At 39.7% G+C, this 15,490-nt stretch overlaps 1 protein-coding gene across 1 annotated transcript in view; it reads left to right on the top strand.

Annotated features, from left to right (window-relative positions):
* Positions 1 to 10,192, top strand: part of METTL4 (methyltransferase 4, N6-adenosine) — a 58,238-nt gene extending 48,046 nt beyond the window's left edge. Inside the window, exon 9 of the mRNA XM_054815925.1 lies at positions 7,882 to 10,192. Coding sequence (XP_054671900.1) covers positions 7,882 to 7,892 — 11 coding nt within the window. The 3' untranslated portion in view covers positions 7,893 to 10,192. The remainder of the gene's footprint in view (positions 1 to 7,881) is intronic.
* The last annotated feature ends 5,298 nt before the right edge of the window (positions 10,193 to 15,490 follow it).

Genomic DNA, 15,490 nt, shown 5'->3' with positions numbered 1-15,490 from the left:
ATGATAAGTAGATCATGCTTTGTCCAGCACTGATAATTAGCTTCCCCCCCCCCCCATTTGAAAGTGAGGTCATCCTCAGTACTCACACTCCTATTGGCATCTAAAGGAAAGCATTACTCAAATTGAATGAGAGGTGCCTGAAAAAGATTACTTTTACAACCTGAGATCAATCATCTTGTGAATGAAAAAATGTCTGTGACGTTTTTATTATGGGAGCTTTTTCTTTCCTTGTACTTTCAAACAACTACTGCATCAGCACATACACTGCTTGAAAATAACCATTTTCTCATTGGTTTCAAGGGACTGTCTGTCTGACTGAAATATATCAGGAAAGACTCTTCTTTATGTGTAGTTTGGGAGTGGAACAAAATACATCTTTGCCTAGATAAGTCTGGTTTTAGATTAGTTCTCAGAACAAAATCAATAAGTATTTTTCTAGCATGCCTGAATATTTAATTTGGTAGGTATATAAATATCACAGCATATACACATGCAACATCATCAGTTTGGGATTGTTTTTCTGCTTCCCAGACGTTTTTGAAAGGGCAAGGACTGTACAGAAGATGAAACTAAGATCTGGAAGGACTGCAAAGGTTTATCTTTGGAGGAGCACTCCATAAACTTAGGAGCTTACTAAATCTGGAGCTCCTAAGGGCTGAAAACTTGTTGAAGGATAGTATTAGATTTTTTTAAACTTTCTTGTTCAAATGAGAGGAATGATTTAGAAAAAAACAGAATGCAATTTAAAAAAGAGAGATGCAAGCATAGCTAGGGATAGTCATGTACAGATGCAGAATGGAGCGTGATGGCTGTGCAGAAATACTGCAGAGAAGGCTATGGTTACAATAGCTCACAAACTGAACATGAGTCATGGTCTTGCGGAAAAGCAAACAGCACATTATGATGTATATAAAATAATGCACTATCCTTAAGATATATGAATTCATACCGTCCTGTAGTGTACTGGCACAGCCTCTGCTGCAGAGCTGAGGCTTGTATGAGTGCTGAATTTAATAAGAATATGAATGACAAACAAATTTAAAAAGGACATATATAAACTGTAGAATCATACAGATGTAAGACTGACCAGATAAAGACATGGAAGTTACTTCTTTCCTACAATCTTAATTTTTTTCATCTTCCCACAAGTCACCAATTCAAAACTGCAAGAAGTAGCTACAAGAAGGAAGATAAAACTCTTTTCTAGATTTGCTGTTTTTCTAAGACAGAGAATACTAAGTTGAGGAATTGACTTCAGGATGAGGAATATTCTTTCAACAAAGCAGTGAAGCGCCAAAGTAGATTGCCAGGAGAAATGTTGGAATCTGTCAGACTGCCTTTAAGAACAGGTTGAAGAGACATCTGTCAGGAAAGACAGTTGATCCTTAGGGTGAAGAAATAACCTAGATAACAACTTCAGCTCTGTTTTATAGATTTCTATGAGTATTGCAGCGTGCTGTTTTGACTTACAACACAACGCCATTCACGGCCTTACAAAGCTAACCAAGTCTGTGTGTTTTGATTTTCTTTCACCCTCCTTTTTTGTGAGTGTTCAGAAACAGCTAGTACATCCTGTAGCTGGTATTTCAAAAGACAGGGTAAGTGACCCTTTCAGCAAAATGCTGTTTGAAAAAATTGTACTCATTAAATGACACTAAGATTTTGCAATGAGTTGATGCAACATAACTAGAATAAAATATTCCTGTATACAGGCATATTAGCTTTAAACTATAGCACCTTGGCTACCCCATGGAGGACATTAGGCAAGTGGTTGGCTGATATCAAGACTCCACCTGTCTTAGTATATAGGCATGCAAAACCACACAAGCTCCCATCGCACAGCTGGAACGCAATAAATTGCAATGACGGTTTCTGTAGGGTGCTGCAGATGTGCTGGGAAAAGTCCTTAAGATAAGTGGAAATACCTTATTTCAATTTTATCTGCAGTGCCTGTCAGATAGGGCCAGTCCTTTGTATCATTTAGTGAACCCTTCACTCACTCTCTTTGGTGACCAGTTAATCACTTCCACACCATTCGTATTAGCAGCATTACTTTGCTAAGTAGCTCTCTGATGATTTGGGCAGGTATTAAAAACATGGCTCTCACAGCAGCTGGAGGGCCAGCTGCTGATACGTTTTTGCGGCAGAACAAACACTTTCGTTCACCATCACCATCCTTGGAATCTGTGAAACGAGGGGCACTGCAAAAGCAGTGAGTCTTTCTCCACATTTCGGAGCCAAGGAACAGGCTAATGCCCCGAGATAACTGTGCATCCACCCTGGCAGGTGTAGGTGGTGTCCATGCACAGCACGCGACACCAAGGTCTCTCTGGGCAAGACTAAGGTGTTGGTTCGCCTGCTTGGCATCAGTCAGATGTTCGCACACTATACAGTGGGCTATAAGTGAAAATCCTTTAGGTATCTGCTAGTGGGGATAGCATCAAGTGACAGTTTCCACAGACCCCTTTCCAACGAAAAGGTTTGCTCGTACGTGGTGGGAGTGCGACGAGAACTGTCCCCAAGGACTTGGCCTTTTCTTGGAGGGCAGCGTGGGCATAGCTGTGCCTGCGTCTGGCCAAAGCTGTTTCTGTTTTCTGTTTATCTGTGTTTACCTGCTATCTGTTTTTCCTCTCCATCTTTCTGATTATGTCTAGAGGTACTTTACTTCAGTTCACCTTGGTGTTTGTATTTTCTTGCAAAAAAATCTTTCTACTTTGATTTGTATCTCTGTACTAGCTATTGCTTATATTTTTAATCTTTTCACTTTTCTGTTCTTTTTCCAATTACCTCCTAATATTTAACAACATCGTGGGAAATTCAGACCATAACTTTCATTTTGTATGGCAAAGTTTTTGTTCCTAGCTTAATATAAATATTTTTAAATATTTTTTGTCAGTGGTAGTGATATAAATGCATGGTTTTGTGGAAATATTGGCTTATCTTGATGTATATCACATGGAAAAGATTAAAACAAACGTGGCCCACTGTGAAAATATTAGTAAGAGACTGTTTAAAGATGGTGATACAGATCTGTTCTACAGTGAACATGTCATACTGCCCACCTGATAAGAAGAGTGCATACAGAGGTTTCTTCTTATCTAAGTTATGTGTCAAAAGGGATCAAAATTATCTTGTTTATTATTCCCTGTATTTAATAGTCAATAATGTTCTAGTTTTAGGTCTATCTTTTTTGAAACCATAAGTAACAAAATTTAGAATTAGCTCTCAAAAATCTTTCATTAGTAAAATAAAGATGCCATCTTAGACCAACTCTTCTTAAAAGTCTGAAAAATATTTCCATAGTCTGATTTTTCTAAAAGCTTCTAATAGTCCTAAAAGTTCTGATGCTAATCCTGCTTCTTAACTATTTTTCTCTTACCAGGGACCACTTTTTCAAAGTGGCTCCAAAATACTGAGTCAGTCAACTGCATATGATCTCCCACATATACTGAACTTAAAATCTCAACAAAAGATTCATGTTCCTGAAAACCAGCAAAAAACACAATAGCTTTTTCAAATTGTCTCATTTTTTAGCCTGCAGGCAAATGATGAAAAATTCAGGTTTTGTGTACTACTGCCTAAGAACTGCAACTTGCTATTCATACTGGCTCTAACACCTGTTTTACCTGCACAGCTAATATATTTTACAGAAACCTCTTATTTCAAAAGCTCTTTCTGCTTGAAAGAGCTTTGTGCTTGTAGACTCCTGGTCACTAGTATTTCCAGAGGTATAAGTGAAAGGGAGATTTTTCACCTGTAAACTCATGAGGATATTACAGTAGCAAATGACTGGCTGAGGAAAAGGAAGACTAAAATATAATCTGATAGTCAAGAAGTAATACCACTGGGAAAAATAACCTGAACTATCATAGGCAGTGATGAATATATTAGTTACTACCTAACTAATGAAAAAGACCTTTGAGTTGCTGTGAATAATTTTCTGAAGATGTCTATTAGGTGAGATTGCCTAGGTGCAAACAGATTTTTCAGGAAGACCCTAAAGCTCTAATGGTCAAAGTGTAGGAGCGTATCAGAGGACAAAACATTTAGTATTTGCTTTAATTTTTACATACTTGTCCTAAAGAACCACAATTAACCACAGAATCAAGACCAAATGATTTGATAATCCACCTTCAGACATAATCACTTTCTATGAGAAAACTTGTGATAATGTTGCTTTACATGGCTTGTAATTACATTCAGGCTTTGTTTAGTGCTGCCTTTGACTTTTGAAGGTGGAAGTTGTCTTCATATGTCTTAACCCTACATAATATGACATAATGTGAAGAATGAAGAATAACACTAAGAAACTGCTGTCGCTTATAAAGGATGCCACCTCCTGGGGTTACACAGGTATCAAAATGGCAAATTGCAGCCCCTTGGGACCGTTGTTCCAATATGAGTATACAAACACTTATTTTGGCACACAGGTGTGTATTCAGCCACCTATTGCCATGTGCAAACATGTAATTTTTGCAACAGTCCATACATTTCACACACATACCTCCAATCTCTTTTCAAAACTCAAACAGGATGGCGTCTTTTTTGTGAAGAATTTTAGGTCTAAGCTCATGAAGACACTAGACTTCAGTGTGTACACCTCAGGTTTTCTACAGCCCTAAAGATGAGATAGGTGATCATGCAAATAATCTATGTATTGTTACAGCTTTGGCTGCTGATGGGTCTGCTCAAAGTAAATCTTGTCCTCCAGTCATTGCTGCCTACATCTGAAATGCTTTTTTTGAGGATGGCTGCATTTGTGTTTCTGTTATTGGAGCCACTCTGTATTAGTTTTTCCCCTTTCTGCTTGAGGGATTGCAGAGAGAAGTCCATTTTTCACTAATCTTCAGTTTGACACCAGTTTTTGCACTAGTTCAAGTTATTCTAGTGGGCATGTCTGGACTGCACCAAGGTGAGGCAATAGGCATAGCAGCCTCAGGTAACCATGCTACTGAGAGTTCATTGTACCTACCAGCCAGTCCAGTTCAGGTCTGTCTGTATGACCTGAAATAATCTCTGATTGCCATATAGATTTACTGAAGTTCCTGGAATTGACCTGAAGAGGCAGCAGTCCTTCCTTAATTCTCAGTGTTTTGGTTTGGTTTGGTTTGGCTGCTGGCTTCCTAGAAACACATCACCAAGTGAAAAGAGCGAGCACATTACATGCCATGGTGCAAAAGGCCACACTGTTGATTACTTGAGATAATGGTGTGGCTGTTTGAATTGCTGAAGAAAATTCAGGAGCTTGCTGAGAAGTGAGGAAAGGTATTTTCTCATTTCCAATTTCCTTAATTAGTTCAACGAATAGCTGATTTTCTGTGGTTGCTTTGGACTACACAATAATTTTGCACTTTCATTGTATTTATTCATCTAAGAAACACTTTATTTTTTATTCCTTTGACATATAGCTAGATCTAAGCCTCGAAAGTCATATTCATGCATTCCATCATTTTAAGAATAGATGATTTCCATAGCTTGTTTTAAGTATAGTGAAGAACAGAACTAAAATAACCCCACATAATGTATCAAAACAGATTTATGTTTTTAAAGTATGTAGACCCAGTTTCGTCTTTCCTCTTGCATGAATAAAACCTTCTACCACAAGTATGGAAATCTGGCTCTTGTATAGTATTTGTTTTTGCAAGATGGTCAAATGTTCTATAAGCTTTGTTGACGGAAGCGTGAATGCACTGCTGTGAAGCATCAGATCTACTTTGGTGATGACACTGGGAAAGCCTAAAGTGCTGCAAATTGTGCTTTGGATGAAACTGCAAAATGAGTTTGTAGCAAAGTGAGAGAGAAGGTCTATAAATCCTGACCTGCAAGCCCCTTCTTGGGTTAGTGGATAATGTTTCTTCCCAGCTGATGACAGCTACCAGCTTCAGTTAAGGTGTAGTCAGATGTGCTCTTGTAACATGATCTATGTGGTTTAGGAAATTATTATCTATGTTCCATCTTCTGACTTAAGCTTCTCCCCAAAAAATCAAAGAAGCAAACCTCACCAGCAATAAACAGATCCTCCCAAAAACCTCTGTTAACAAAATGCCATCTACATGTGGTTGCCCACTGCTGTTTGCATAGATAATTGTTGTGCCCTGCTTAGAAGTTTAAGCCCCATACGTATCTATTTTTCCAGCCATGCCTGTGCATAACAAAGAGCTGATGTTTAAAATTTCTTCAAAATAATAAAAATTGTTGACTTGAGTATGAAACTGGAGCACAACCACTGGAAGATTCAGTGTTTGTTTTCATCTTGGTCAAATATAGCACTGTGTAGAGATGCACAATGCATAGTGTATGACAAAGATTTCAGGTGGCTTGTTCAAGGTGATCACACAGGCAACATCAGAGAAAGTTTTTAAAGAGAGTGGCCATCAAAAATTCTGTCCAGTAAGTTTGTAGGCATTTCACTCTGTCCTCCACTGCCGTGTGGTTATCTAATTGGTAATTTTTACTTCTGGTTGGTGAAAGGTTGTAGGTAGCCATACAGCACCTACTCTTCCCATTGCCCAGTGAGGATGTTCTGATTTTCTTGAACAGACCTTCCATCTCACATCACTGGTGCAGCTGTGAAAACAGCTCTAGGTACAAAGTAATGTTCTTGTGAAAGAAACAGGAACTGACTTTCAAAGGTTCTGAGAAGAGTAGCTGAAAATCCGGCACTGATGAGGAATCATGAAAATAAAAATATAAAATATAAACCTAAATCAGTTGTCATAGGAAGTGTTTTCTTCTGAAGCTGAAAATATTGTTGGGGTAGTCGCAGTGCACTGGAATAACAGAACATTTAAAAACTGCTGTACTGAGACGTGACTTGTGGTATGGAAGCTGGGATTTTGCTACAGCATTAGCTTTATAAGCATATCTTTGATCTGTCAGCCACTGAAGCTGTGGTCAACCCAAAGGACACTTCTTGCTGACACTAGAGGCACAGGAGGATAATTAATGAAAATCTCAAAGTACTGAAACAATGTGGCTAATAAGATTTTGAAATTTTGCATGCCTGGCTCAATACAGGTTGTTTTGACCTTCTTCAGAGAGCTAAGAAGACAAAAGGGATTAAAGCTGTAAGAAATGAGAGCATCTGACCTGAGCAGACATGAGGATTTGCCTGCCAGTATCTCCCTGGGGACCAAGGAGAACAAACTAGCAGTATCTGGTTTTAAGAAAGGCTTTTCTGTAAAATACCGGTACTAGGCTTTGCATCAGATCTGACTGGTGGCTGAATAGTAATTGACTCTGAAAGAACAGAGCAGGGCTGAGCTAGTGTCAGATCTCTTGTGATGATCATCACTGCAAGTCCCAAGGTGGTTTTGACTCAAAAAGTCTGTGATCTGGCAAAAGTAGATTGTGGGGCTCCATCCCTCCGTCTTCTGCCAGTAGCAAGAGGGAAGATGGCCAGAAGCTGGGAAATGAGAGGGATGCTTTGCACAGGCTCTAGACAAATGTGTAAAAAGACATATTTTGCCAGCCTCCAGTTAATGTCAATGTTGGGTACTTGTGCTACAAAATGACAATGATTTGCTTGAATGTCATGATAAGAATACATTGTAATCATAAAACTGACCATAAAACCTACTTATGGTAAAAGACAAACTCTACAAAAAGGTCAGATAATCACTTACTAGAGAAAAGTGTGACAGCCATAAAGTCAGATGTTGAAAAAGTAGATATATTTTAAGAAAAAATATTAGTTTTGGCATAATTTGTTATACAGATCTTTCAGCCAAAGATAAGGGGTAATTTATCCATAGATAAGTGTACCTTCATAACACAAGTAGCAAAATCAAAGTGATGAATGTATGCATGAATTCCAAATGTCTTGGATTCCAAATATTAGGACCTTGAGTAATAGCTAAACCACATTTTTATTTCTTACAGAAATGCACTGATTCAAGAGAATAGCATGACGTTGTCACCAGAAGTCCTCTGGTGTTCTGAAAATCTGAAGGGATATAATTTTCAGTCATCGGATAACTCACATTTGTGGATTCCATTTATGTCTAAGTTGTTTCCCCCACTTCATACCCACTGAGAGTCCTGTACGGTACTGAGAACAGCCTGGGATCCCTGACAAATACCTGGCAGTGCCAACAGCTGGAGCAGGCAGAACGTGAACTCCCTGAAATTGAAAGTCATCCAAAAACATGCATCCTGAATCCTGACTCTCTTTTACTTCCTAGTAGCTAATTAAATATTTGCCATCGAAGTTGAATTTGTAAAAATAAGTTAAAAATTAATGGTGATGATGTGCTTCACATACTCCTCTATGCAGGCTTTTGTATCTGTCCCTTAAGGGCAAGGATCAGCTGGACCAGCTATTATTTCCACAGTGATTTTTGTGAAATGACAAATATTTGTTGACAGTTTGTAACAGGTTGCTATTGTGGTCCATGGACTTCCCATGGAGCTGCAGGAGAGAGTCTGAGGAGAGAAACTGGAGCTCTAGAAACATAAGAACTAGATGATCTTTAAGGTCCCTTCTAATCCAAACTATTCTATGATTCTATATAGAATGGTTTGGGTTGGAAGGGACCTTTAATAATACTCTATTTCGAACTGCCCTTCTTCTTCCACTTCTGTGGAAAGATTGAATAAACTTGGTTAATTTACAGAGAAGACTTGGATGGAGATTGTAACTGTCTTTATAAAGATTCTCTGCTAAGAGAAGGAGCATTTTCTGCTAATGAATTTAAACTATGGCCATAGCAATTCAGTTTAGGCATTGATAAGACTTATATTTAGTAAGTATATTTAAGCTCAACGATAAAATGCTTAGTATATCTGGAAAAACTCCTTTTTGGGGGGGTTTAAGGAGCAGTTTAGACAACAGGTTGCGAAGACTCCCATAGAGGATTTCAACTGGGGCAGGGAATGGACTGGGTGAGTTGTCAGAGTCACTTTGAGCCCCAAGTTTATGTGCCTGTAATTTTTCCTCTGTGATGTCCACTGAGCAGTTATGTATTATTGTGCTGGTTTTGGCTGGGATAGAGTTAATTTTCTTCATAGTAGCTAGTATGGGGCTGTGTTTTGGATTTGTGCTGAGAACAGTGTTGATAATATGGAGATGTTTTTGTTATTGTTGAGCAGTGCTTACACAGAGCCAAGGTCTTTTCTGCTCTTCACCCCACCCCACCACCGAGGAGGCTGGGGGTGCACAAGGAGTTGGGAGGGGACACAGCCGGGACAGCTGACCCCAACTGACCCAAGGGATATCCCATACCATATGACATCATGCTCGGCATACAAAGCTGGGGGAAGAAGGTGGCAGTGGGGGACATTCAGAGTGATGGCGTTTGTCTTCCCAAGTCCCCGTTAGGCGTGATGGAGCCCTGCTTTCCTGGGGATGGCTGAACACCTGCCTGCCCATGGGGAGTGGGGAATGAATTCCTGGTTTTGCTTTGCTTGTGTGCATGGCTTTTGCTTTACCTATTAAACTGTCTTTATCTCAACCCACGAGTTTTCTCACTTTCACTCTTCTGATTCTCTCTTCCGTTCTACCAAGGGGGAGTGAGCGAGCGGCTGTGTGGTGCTTAGTTGCTGGCTGAGGTTAAACCATGACAATTATCAATATCAATTAATGAACTGAAGGACTCAGAGAATGTGGAGATGAAACTTTCTCATTGGTAGCAGCAGATCGACGTCAGAACCATGGTACTCCTCTTAATATTTCTTAATCTCTTCAACTGTTAGTTTCATCAATGTGCTGCTTACCATGGTATTGAAAATGCTAAAGAAAAGTATAGTATAGGACAAGGGATACTTCATGGAAGACTTGCAATTTTCCGTTACTTCACTGCTTGGCATCTCACAAAGCAGAGCCTTTAAATGATAGGAGAAAAAAAGTTGAATCATTTTTATAGAAAGAGAAACATGTAAGTTATAGGCAAGAGTTTTGCTGTCATGTTTACTCAGGGGCAGAATATATGGAACATAGTTTTTCTTTCTTGGATGATAAAGGATCAGCTTGCTTTGTGTCAACTACTTATCTCCCCATCTAACAATATAAAAAAATTCACAATACTCTCATGATTAGATTCACTGAACATTTTAGAGGCAATGGCTGATTTCAGGCCAATGTCATAATTAGAGAACAGCATTATGTTACCATTTTATTTTAATCTTCTGAAGAGCCAAAGCAAATGTATATTCAAGGCTGATTAGGCCTGCAAAATTCTTTAATTAAATGTAGAGTAGAAATGTATATTTTTTGCAATATATTTCAATGGGAGCTATGTGTTCCAATGTGATTTAGATTAAGTATACTTTAAAAGTATAACTATTCATTTTAATAAAGAAAACAGTACAGTCTCTTAGTCATTTGAGTAGTTCATTTTTTACAGAAAGAGGATATAAATGAAGAAAATGATATCGGAAAGCTGACTCATCTCTTTTACACTGATGCATAAGGAGGCAAGAGTCCATGGAACTCGATGGAAATCTCCAGCAAAAAACTTATTGAAGACAGAAGAAAATCAGACCTCAACTTCTTTGGGGGTGCTTGTTGACCTGAGGACTCTTGCAGATGCTTGTCAGTTTATGCAAATGGCTGTTCTTGATTTTCCCAAAAGGGCAGTTAATTTATGTGGCAAATTTTGTGCTGAACAGACTAAATGTTCTGAGTTCATTGTGTGTATTAATTATGTACTTACTTATTCGCAAATAGTCCGTGACAAATTTTACATTGGTAGCGTACTCCAGGGAAACATGAAATGATAAAGTTTGCTCCTGAACCCTAGGGAGGATTTCTGTCTCTTCTACTCAAAATAGCAACACGGTCTGTTCCTGAGAAATGGTAAACATGTCTCTGCGTTGCTGAGCACCCTTTTCTTCCATCAGCTCTTACTTGAGCTCTGCACGTTTTGGCAGCCCTAAGTGAGTCGAATGGATTTATCAGCTTCCAAAAGACGGAAAGCAAATGAATCCTGCAGATAACTCCACGTTTTTTGTAGCCTGTGAGCATCGACATATTGAAAAGCCCAGCTGGGTTTTGTTTATTGAATAAAACATCCCCAAAGTGGAACCCCTGAATTTATTTCCCATTCAGATGCATCATGTAATCACAATTTACTCCCTGTGGTGGTTTGTGTTGTCTTAAAGACAACTAGGTTTTTTGTTGGGTTTTTTGTTGTTGTTGTTTGTTTGTTTTGTTTTTGTTGGTTGTTCCCCTCCCCCCCCCAAGAGCCAACATTGCATAGTTAAGTTATTGGTAGACTGGACACTTCTAACTGCAGATTTCAGCATGGGCTACCTCTATCAGAAAGCCTTAGTGGCATTATAGAGTAACAATCCCTTCAGAATTTTGTAATGGTTGAAGTCATGCAAAAGATTTTGTCATTTGTCATTATAATCCAATACAGAAAAACAGTTACCTTATAGGGATGAGGATGGGAAAGACTTTTATATGATTACATCACAAGATGATAAATGAGAGCAATTTGTGTTCATTATGAGAACAGCATCCCACAGAGAATGCTGTTATAAATTTTGTCCTGCCCTCCCTTCCTCCACCACGAAAGTAGAATATCAGCTTAGAAATAAGTGAGCAGGCTCTAACAACAGTCCAGATGGAGAAAAGCAAAACCAGTGAAGATTTGTCTGCATATTACTGTAGCAAGAGCATTGAGAATTAGCAAAGTAAGAGGGAAATACGGAAGGATACTTAGGACAAATTCTTAAAATATAATTCCCTCTTTTTCTCGAATAACAAATATTTTTGTTTACTAAAATATTCATCCTGTGTGGAAAACGACTGACTTCTTCCTGAAGTGGAACAAAATTATATTTTGCAAGTCAGTCAATGAAAACATTTCATTTGATGAACTGGAACGATTTCAATTTGAATGTAAAACCTGAACATTTTACTATGTTAATTACAAATTTGAAATAAAAATAATTAAAAATATTATTATTTCTAAATTTTTTTGAATCCAGAGATATTAATCTCCACTCAGCAATTTTGGGTTGACCAATCTGCATTTTCAAAAGAAAAACAATTTGATGGGTAAATTTCCAACCCACTTTGAGTGAGTACTGAGGTCAGCAGTTAGCTAATCCTTTCTTCCTTTCCCCATATGCATCACTGCAGCAGCAACAATCAGCTGGAATGAAATTTTCTGATGCATTTGCTTTCTGTGGCATGGTAGTTGCCAACTGTTCAGCCATGATGCCTTAGTTTGTGTCTATGTAGTCGGGATTCTAGGATTAAGGTCAGTGGCATTCAGCCTTGCATCTTTATGTGCATTTAAAAAGATATTAGCAGATCTGGTTGTCTCTTTCCTCCCTTCTTTTTTTTCTTTCCACCACTTTAATAACCTCTCCATCCTCTCTGTATGACCTGTAATATTTAATAAGTTGGGCATGGAAAAAGCAATGCAAATGCTCTTTGTGTTGATGAAGAAAAGATGAAGGGTGAGCTCAAACACCTGTGTCTCCTAAATCCTTGTGGATATGTGATCTAAAGCTGATTGAAGTCATTACTGGATAGTGAGCTGCCTGTGCAAGTAAAAGGAAGGAGCGTGAATTGGGTTGGTATTTTTGTTGAATAGTCAGCATTAATGCTCAAGGGTCTTGTGATACTCTTAAAACCCTCCTACAGAAGGGTTTTCTGCTAAATCGCAAGGCTTAAAAATAGCTGAGGGACTCTGTGAAGAGAGGAAATCAGGAGAGTCCAGAGCAGGTGGCAGAGCTTTAGGGATGAGGTGGTTCTTGGAAGTCAACAATGGGAGTTTTCCTTCCACCCCACGATCTCACCAGCAGCTGAGGATGGAAAGAGATTTAACTCAGGCTCCTGTCTGTAGACAGTGCGAGAGGAAAGGCCCAGAAAGGCTTCTCTGCCATGAGTGCCTGGGCTCAGGGAAGATTATGCAACAAGGCTGTGCAGTAATGCTGATTGAGGGCTGAAGCAAGATCTGCCACAGAGCACAAGACTAACAAGAAGCCAGAGAGCAATAGGGTCCAGGCAGGCCTGTGGGTGCTGATCTCGCATCAGGAGAGGATGCAGAAAAGTAAAATGAAAATATTTCTGCATGTAAATTGGGCAGCAGTCTTGGCTCTGCTCTTCTGCTCTGAGGCTCTGCTTGCCCCATGGCTGGGCTGCAGGGAGGAAGAGGGCAGCAGGCTGAAAGGACTTGCAGCTACTGGGTGTTCACATCAGCAGGTGAGCATCACGGCAGTGTCAGAGCAAAAGGACAACCTGTACTGGATCTGGATATAAGAGCTTATTTAAATACTAATGAGATCAGAGCTTTGCCCTTCTTGATTATCTCACACACTCACTCACTTCTGCCCAACATAACACTCCCATGGTGTGTTCCTTTCCCAAAGGGAGGTCCAGAGAGTCGTGTCGGATCGTGTTGTACCACCACTCACAGCTGCCAGTCTTGGGCATCACTGGCCAATGGCCTTGGGCAGGCTGCGACACTTGTCTCAATGCATCTCCCCCATCTCTAGAATCTTCCACACTTTCAGGATGTCTCTTCCAGTCAAGAGCTTCCTCTTCTTACCAAGACCACTTTTTATTTCTGAGGCAATTTCTTCACATTCCTCTTCTCGAGCCCTGGCTTTCCCAATCTGCATACTGTGTATGCAGAAGAGTCCTGATTAGTAGTTCTGTCTCACGTTTCTTTATTAATCAGAGGATTTGGGATGTGTCAATTGTTTGGTCCAAGTGTTAAAATTTACAACCAGTGCATACCGGTCTCAGTAGCAAGTAGCAGGCTTGAGGGTGCAGAGGTTGAGCTGTGGATGTTCACTCACTCACTCACCCACACACATACACCCAATCACTTTCCACCTTTCTGCGTTCACAATTTCAGCTATTTTTTGCATATGAAAGCAAGATGCAAGGCTATTTTGAAGGATACTGTTGATATGGATGACTGAATATGGAGGATAGAAAAGCATTGCCATGGCTTTCCAAATTCACATCTCTTGTCAATACTGTAATCTTGCTTCATTTCCTGAGTAAATTCAGTACCTGAAAGTGAGGTTGGGCTATTATGGATTCATTCTTCAGGGCCATATTTAATTTGCCTAAATTTCTAAATGGGAGCATGAGATGATTTTATGAGTTTAAGAGGAAACTCTTTGGACACTGAATCTATCTCATGTTGCTGCCAGTTATGCTTAAGGGAACAGCTGCAAAAGCACCATCCCCTCTTCCTGCTCTTCTGAACACACACGCGTTGGGAAAGACGCTGCCAGTAGTGAGAACAAGAAGTAGCACCAGTGGGAGAGAGAGAATTTCTTTTTCTACAGTCTCCTTGGCTTTGTTTCATATCTACTTCATTACCAGAATAATCCACCCATCATCTTTTTATTGAGAGAAGTATCATATGATCAGTTGTCTTCCTGGTGCAATAAAGTTTTCAAAATGCTATTGGGTGATATGTATGTATTATACACTAGAAGCATATCTGCAACACACAAACATTGTTCAACTTTAATTTTAGCAGAGTTACAGGATACAACCTACCCACTATTGCCACATTTCATGCAATATATTTAATGGCAGTAATAACAACAATATACGAGTATTAATGAAATCAAGCCCTTCAATGACTTGGTAGTATGGGTGCAAGAATGATGTCTAGAACAGGCTTGATAAAAATGCGGCTCTTCTAGTGCCTTCCTGATAGGTGCCAAATCCCATTATCAGTATTTGGAGAGGTGATTCCTAATATAGCATAAAGAATAAAAAAGATGCTAAGGGCAGCAGGAGACTGCCTTGTATTATGTTACAGATCAACATGAGGTATCTACTTTAAATGACACCTTCAAGAGGTGAACTTCTGAGGATGGTTTTTATTTCCATTGTTATTCAAGTAGTTACTGTCTCATCTTTTGCAGATTTGGAGACATGTAGCTGCGGAAATGATGCTGTTCCCTTTAAATATCTTGGACAAGAGGGGGTTAGTTTGTTTTCCTTAGAGTATTGAGAAAGAAGGGCAATGAACTAAACTGAGGTGCAGAGGTGTGAGCTGTGGAAAGACAAACACTTGTTATGGTTAAGAAGAGCGGGCAAGTGTAGAGTCCGGCACCTAAGGAGGAATAACCCCAAGCACCAGTACAGGTTAGGGGTTGACCTGCTGGGAAGCAGCACTGTGGAGAAGGACCTGGGAGTCCTGGTGGACAACAAACTCTCCATGAGCCAGCAGTGTGCCCTCATGGCCAAGAAGGCCAATGGTATCCTGGGGTGTATTAAGAAGAGCGTGGCCAGCAGGTCGAGGGAGGTTATCCTCCCCCTCTACTCTGCCCTGGTGAGACCACATCTGGAGTACTGTGTCCAGTTCTGGGCTCCCCAGTTCAAGACAGACAAGGAACTACTGGAGAGAGTCCAGCGGAGGGCTACAAAGATGATGAGGGGATTTGAGCATCTCTCATATGAGGAAAGGCCGAGAGAGCTGGGTCTGTTCAGACTGGAGAAGAGAAGACTGAGAGGGGATCTCATGAACGCTTATAAATATCTAAAGGATGGATGTCAAGAGGA

The sequence above is a fragment of the Grus americana genome, chromosome 2, assembly GCF_028858705.1.
Source record: "Grus americana isolate bGruAme1 chromosome 2, bGruAme1.mat, whole genome shotgun sequence".
NCBI lineage: Eukaryota > Metazoa > Chordata > Aves > Gruiformes > Gruidae > Grus > Grus americana.
This window is presented reverse-complemented; position numbering and strand designations above follow the sequence as displayed.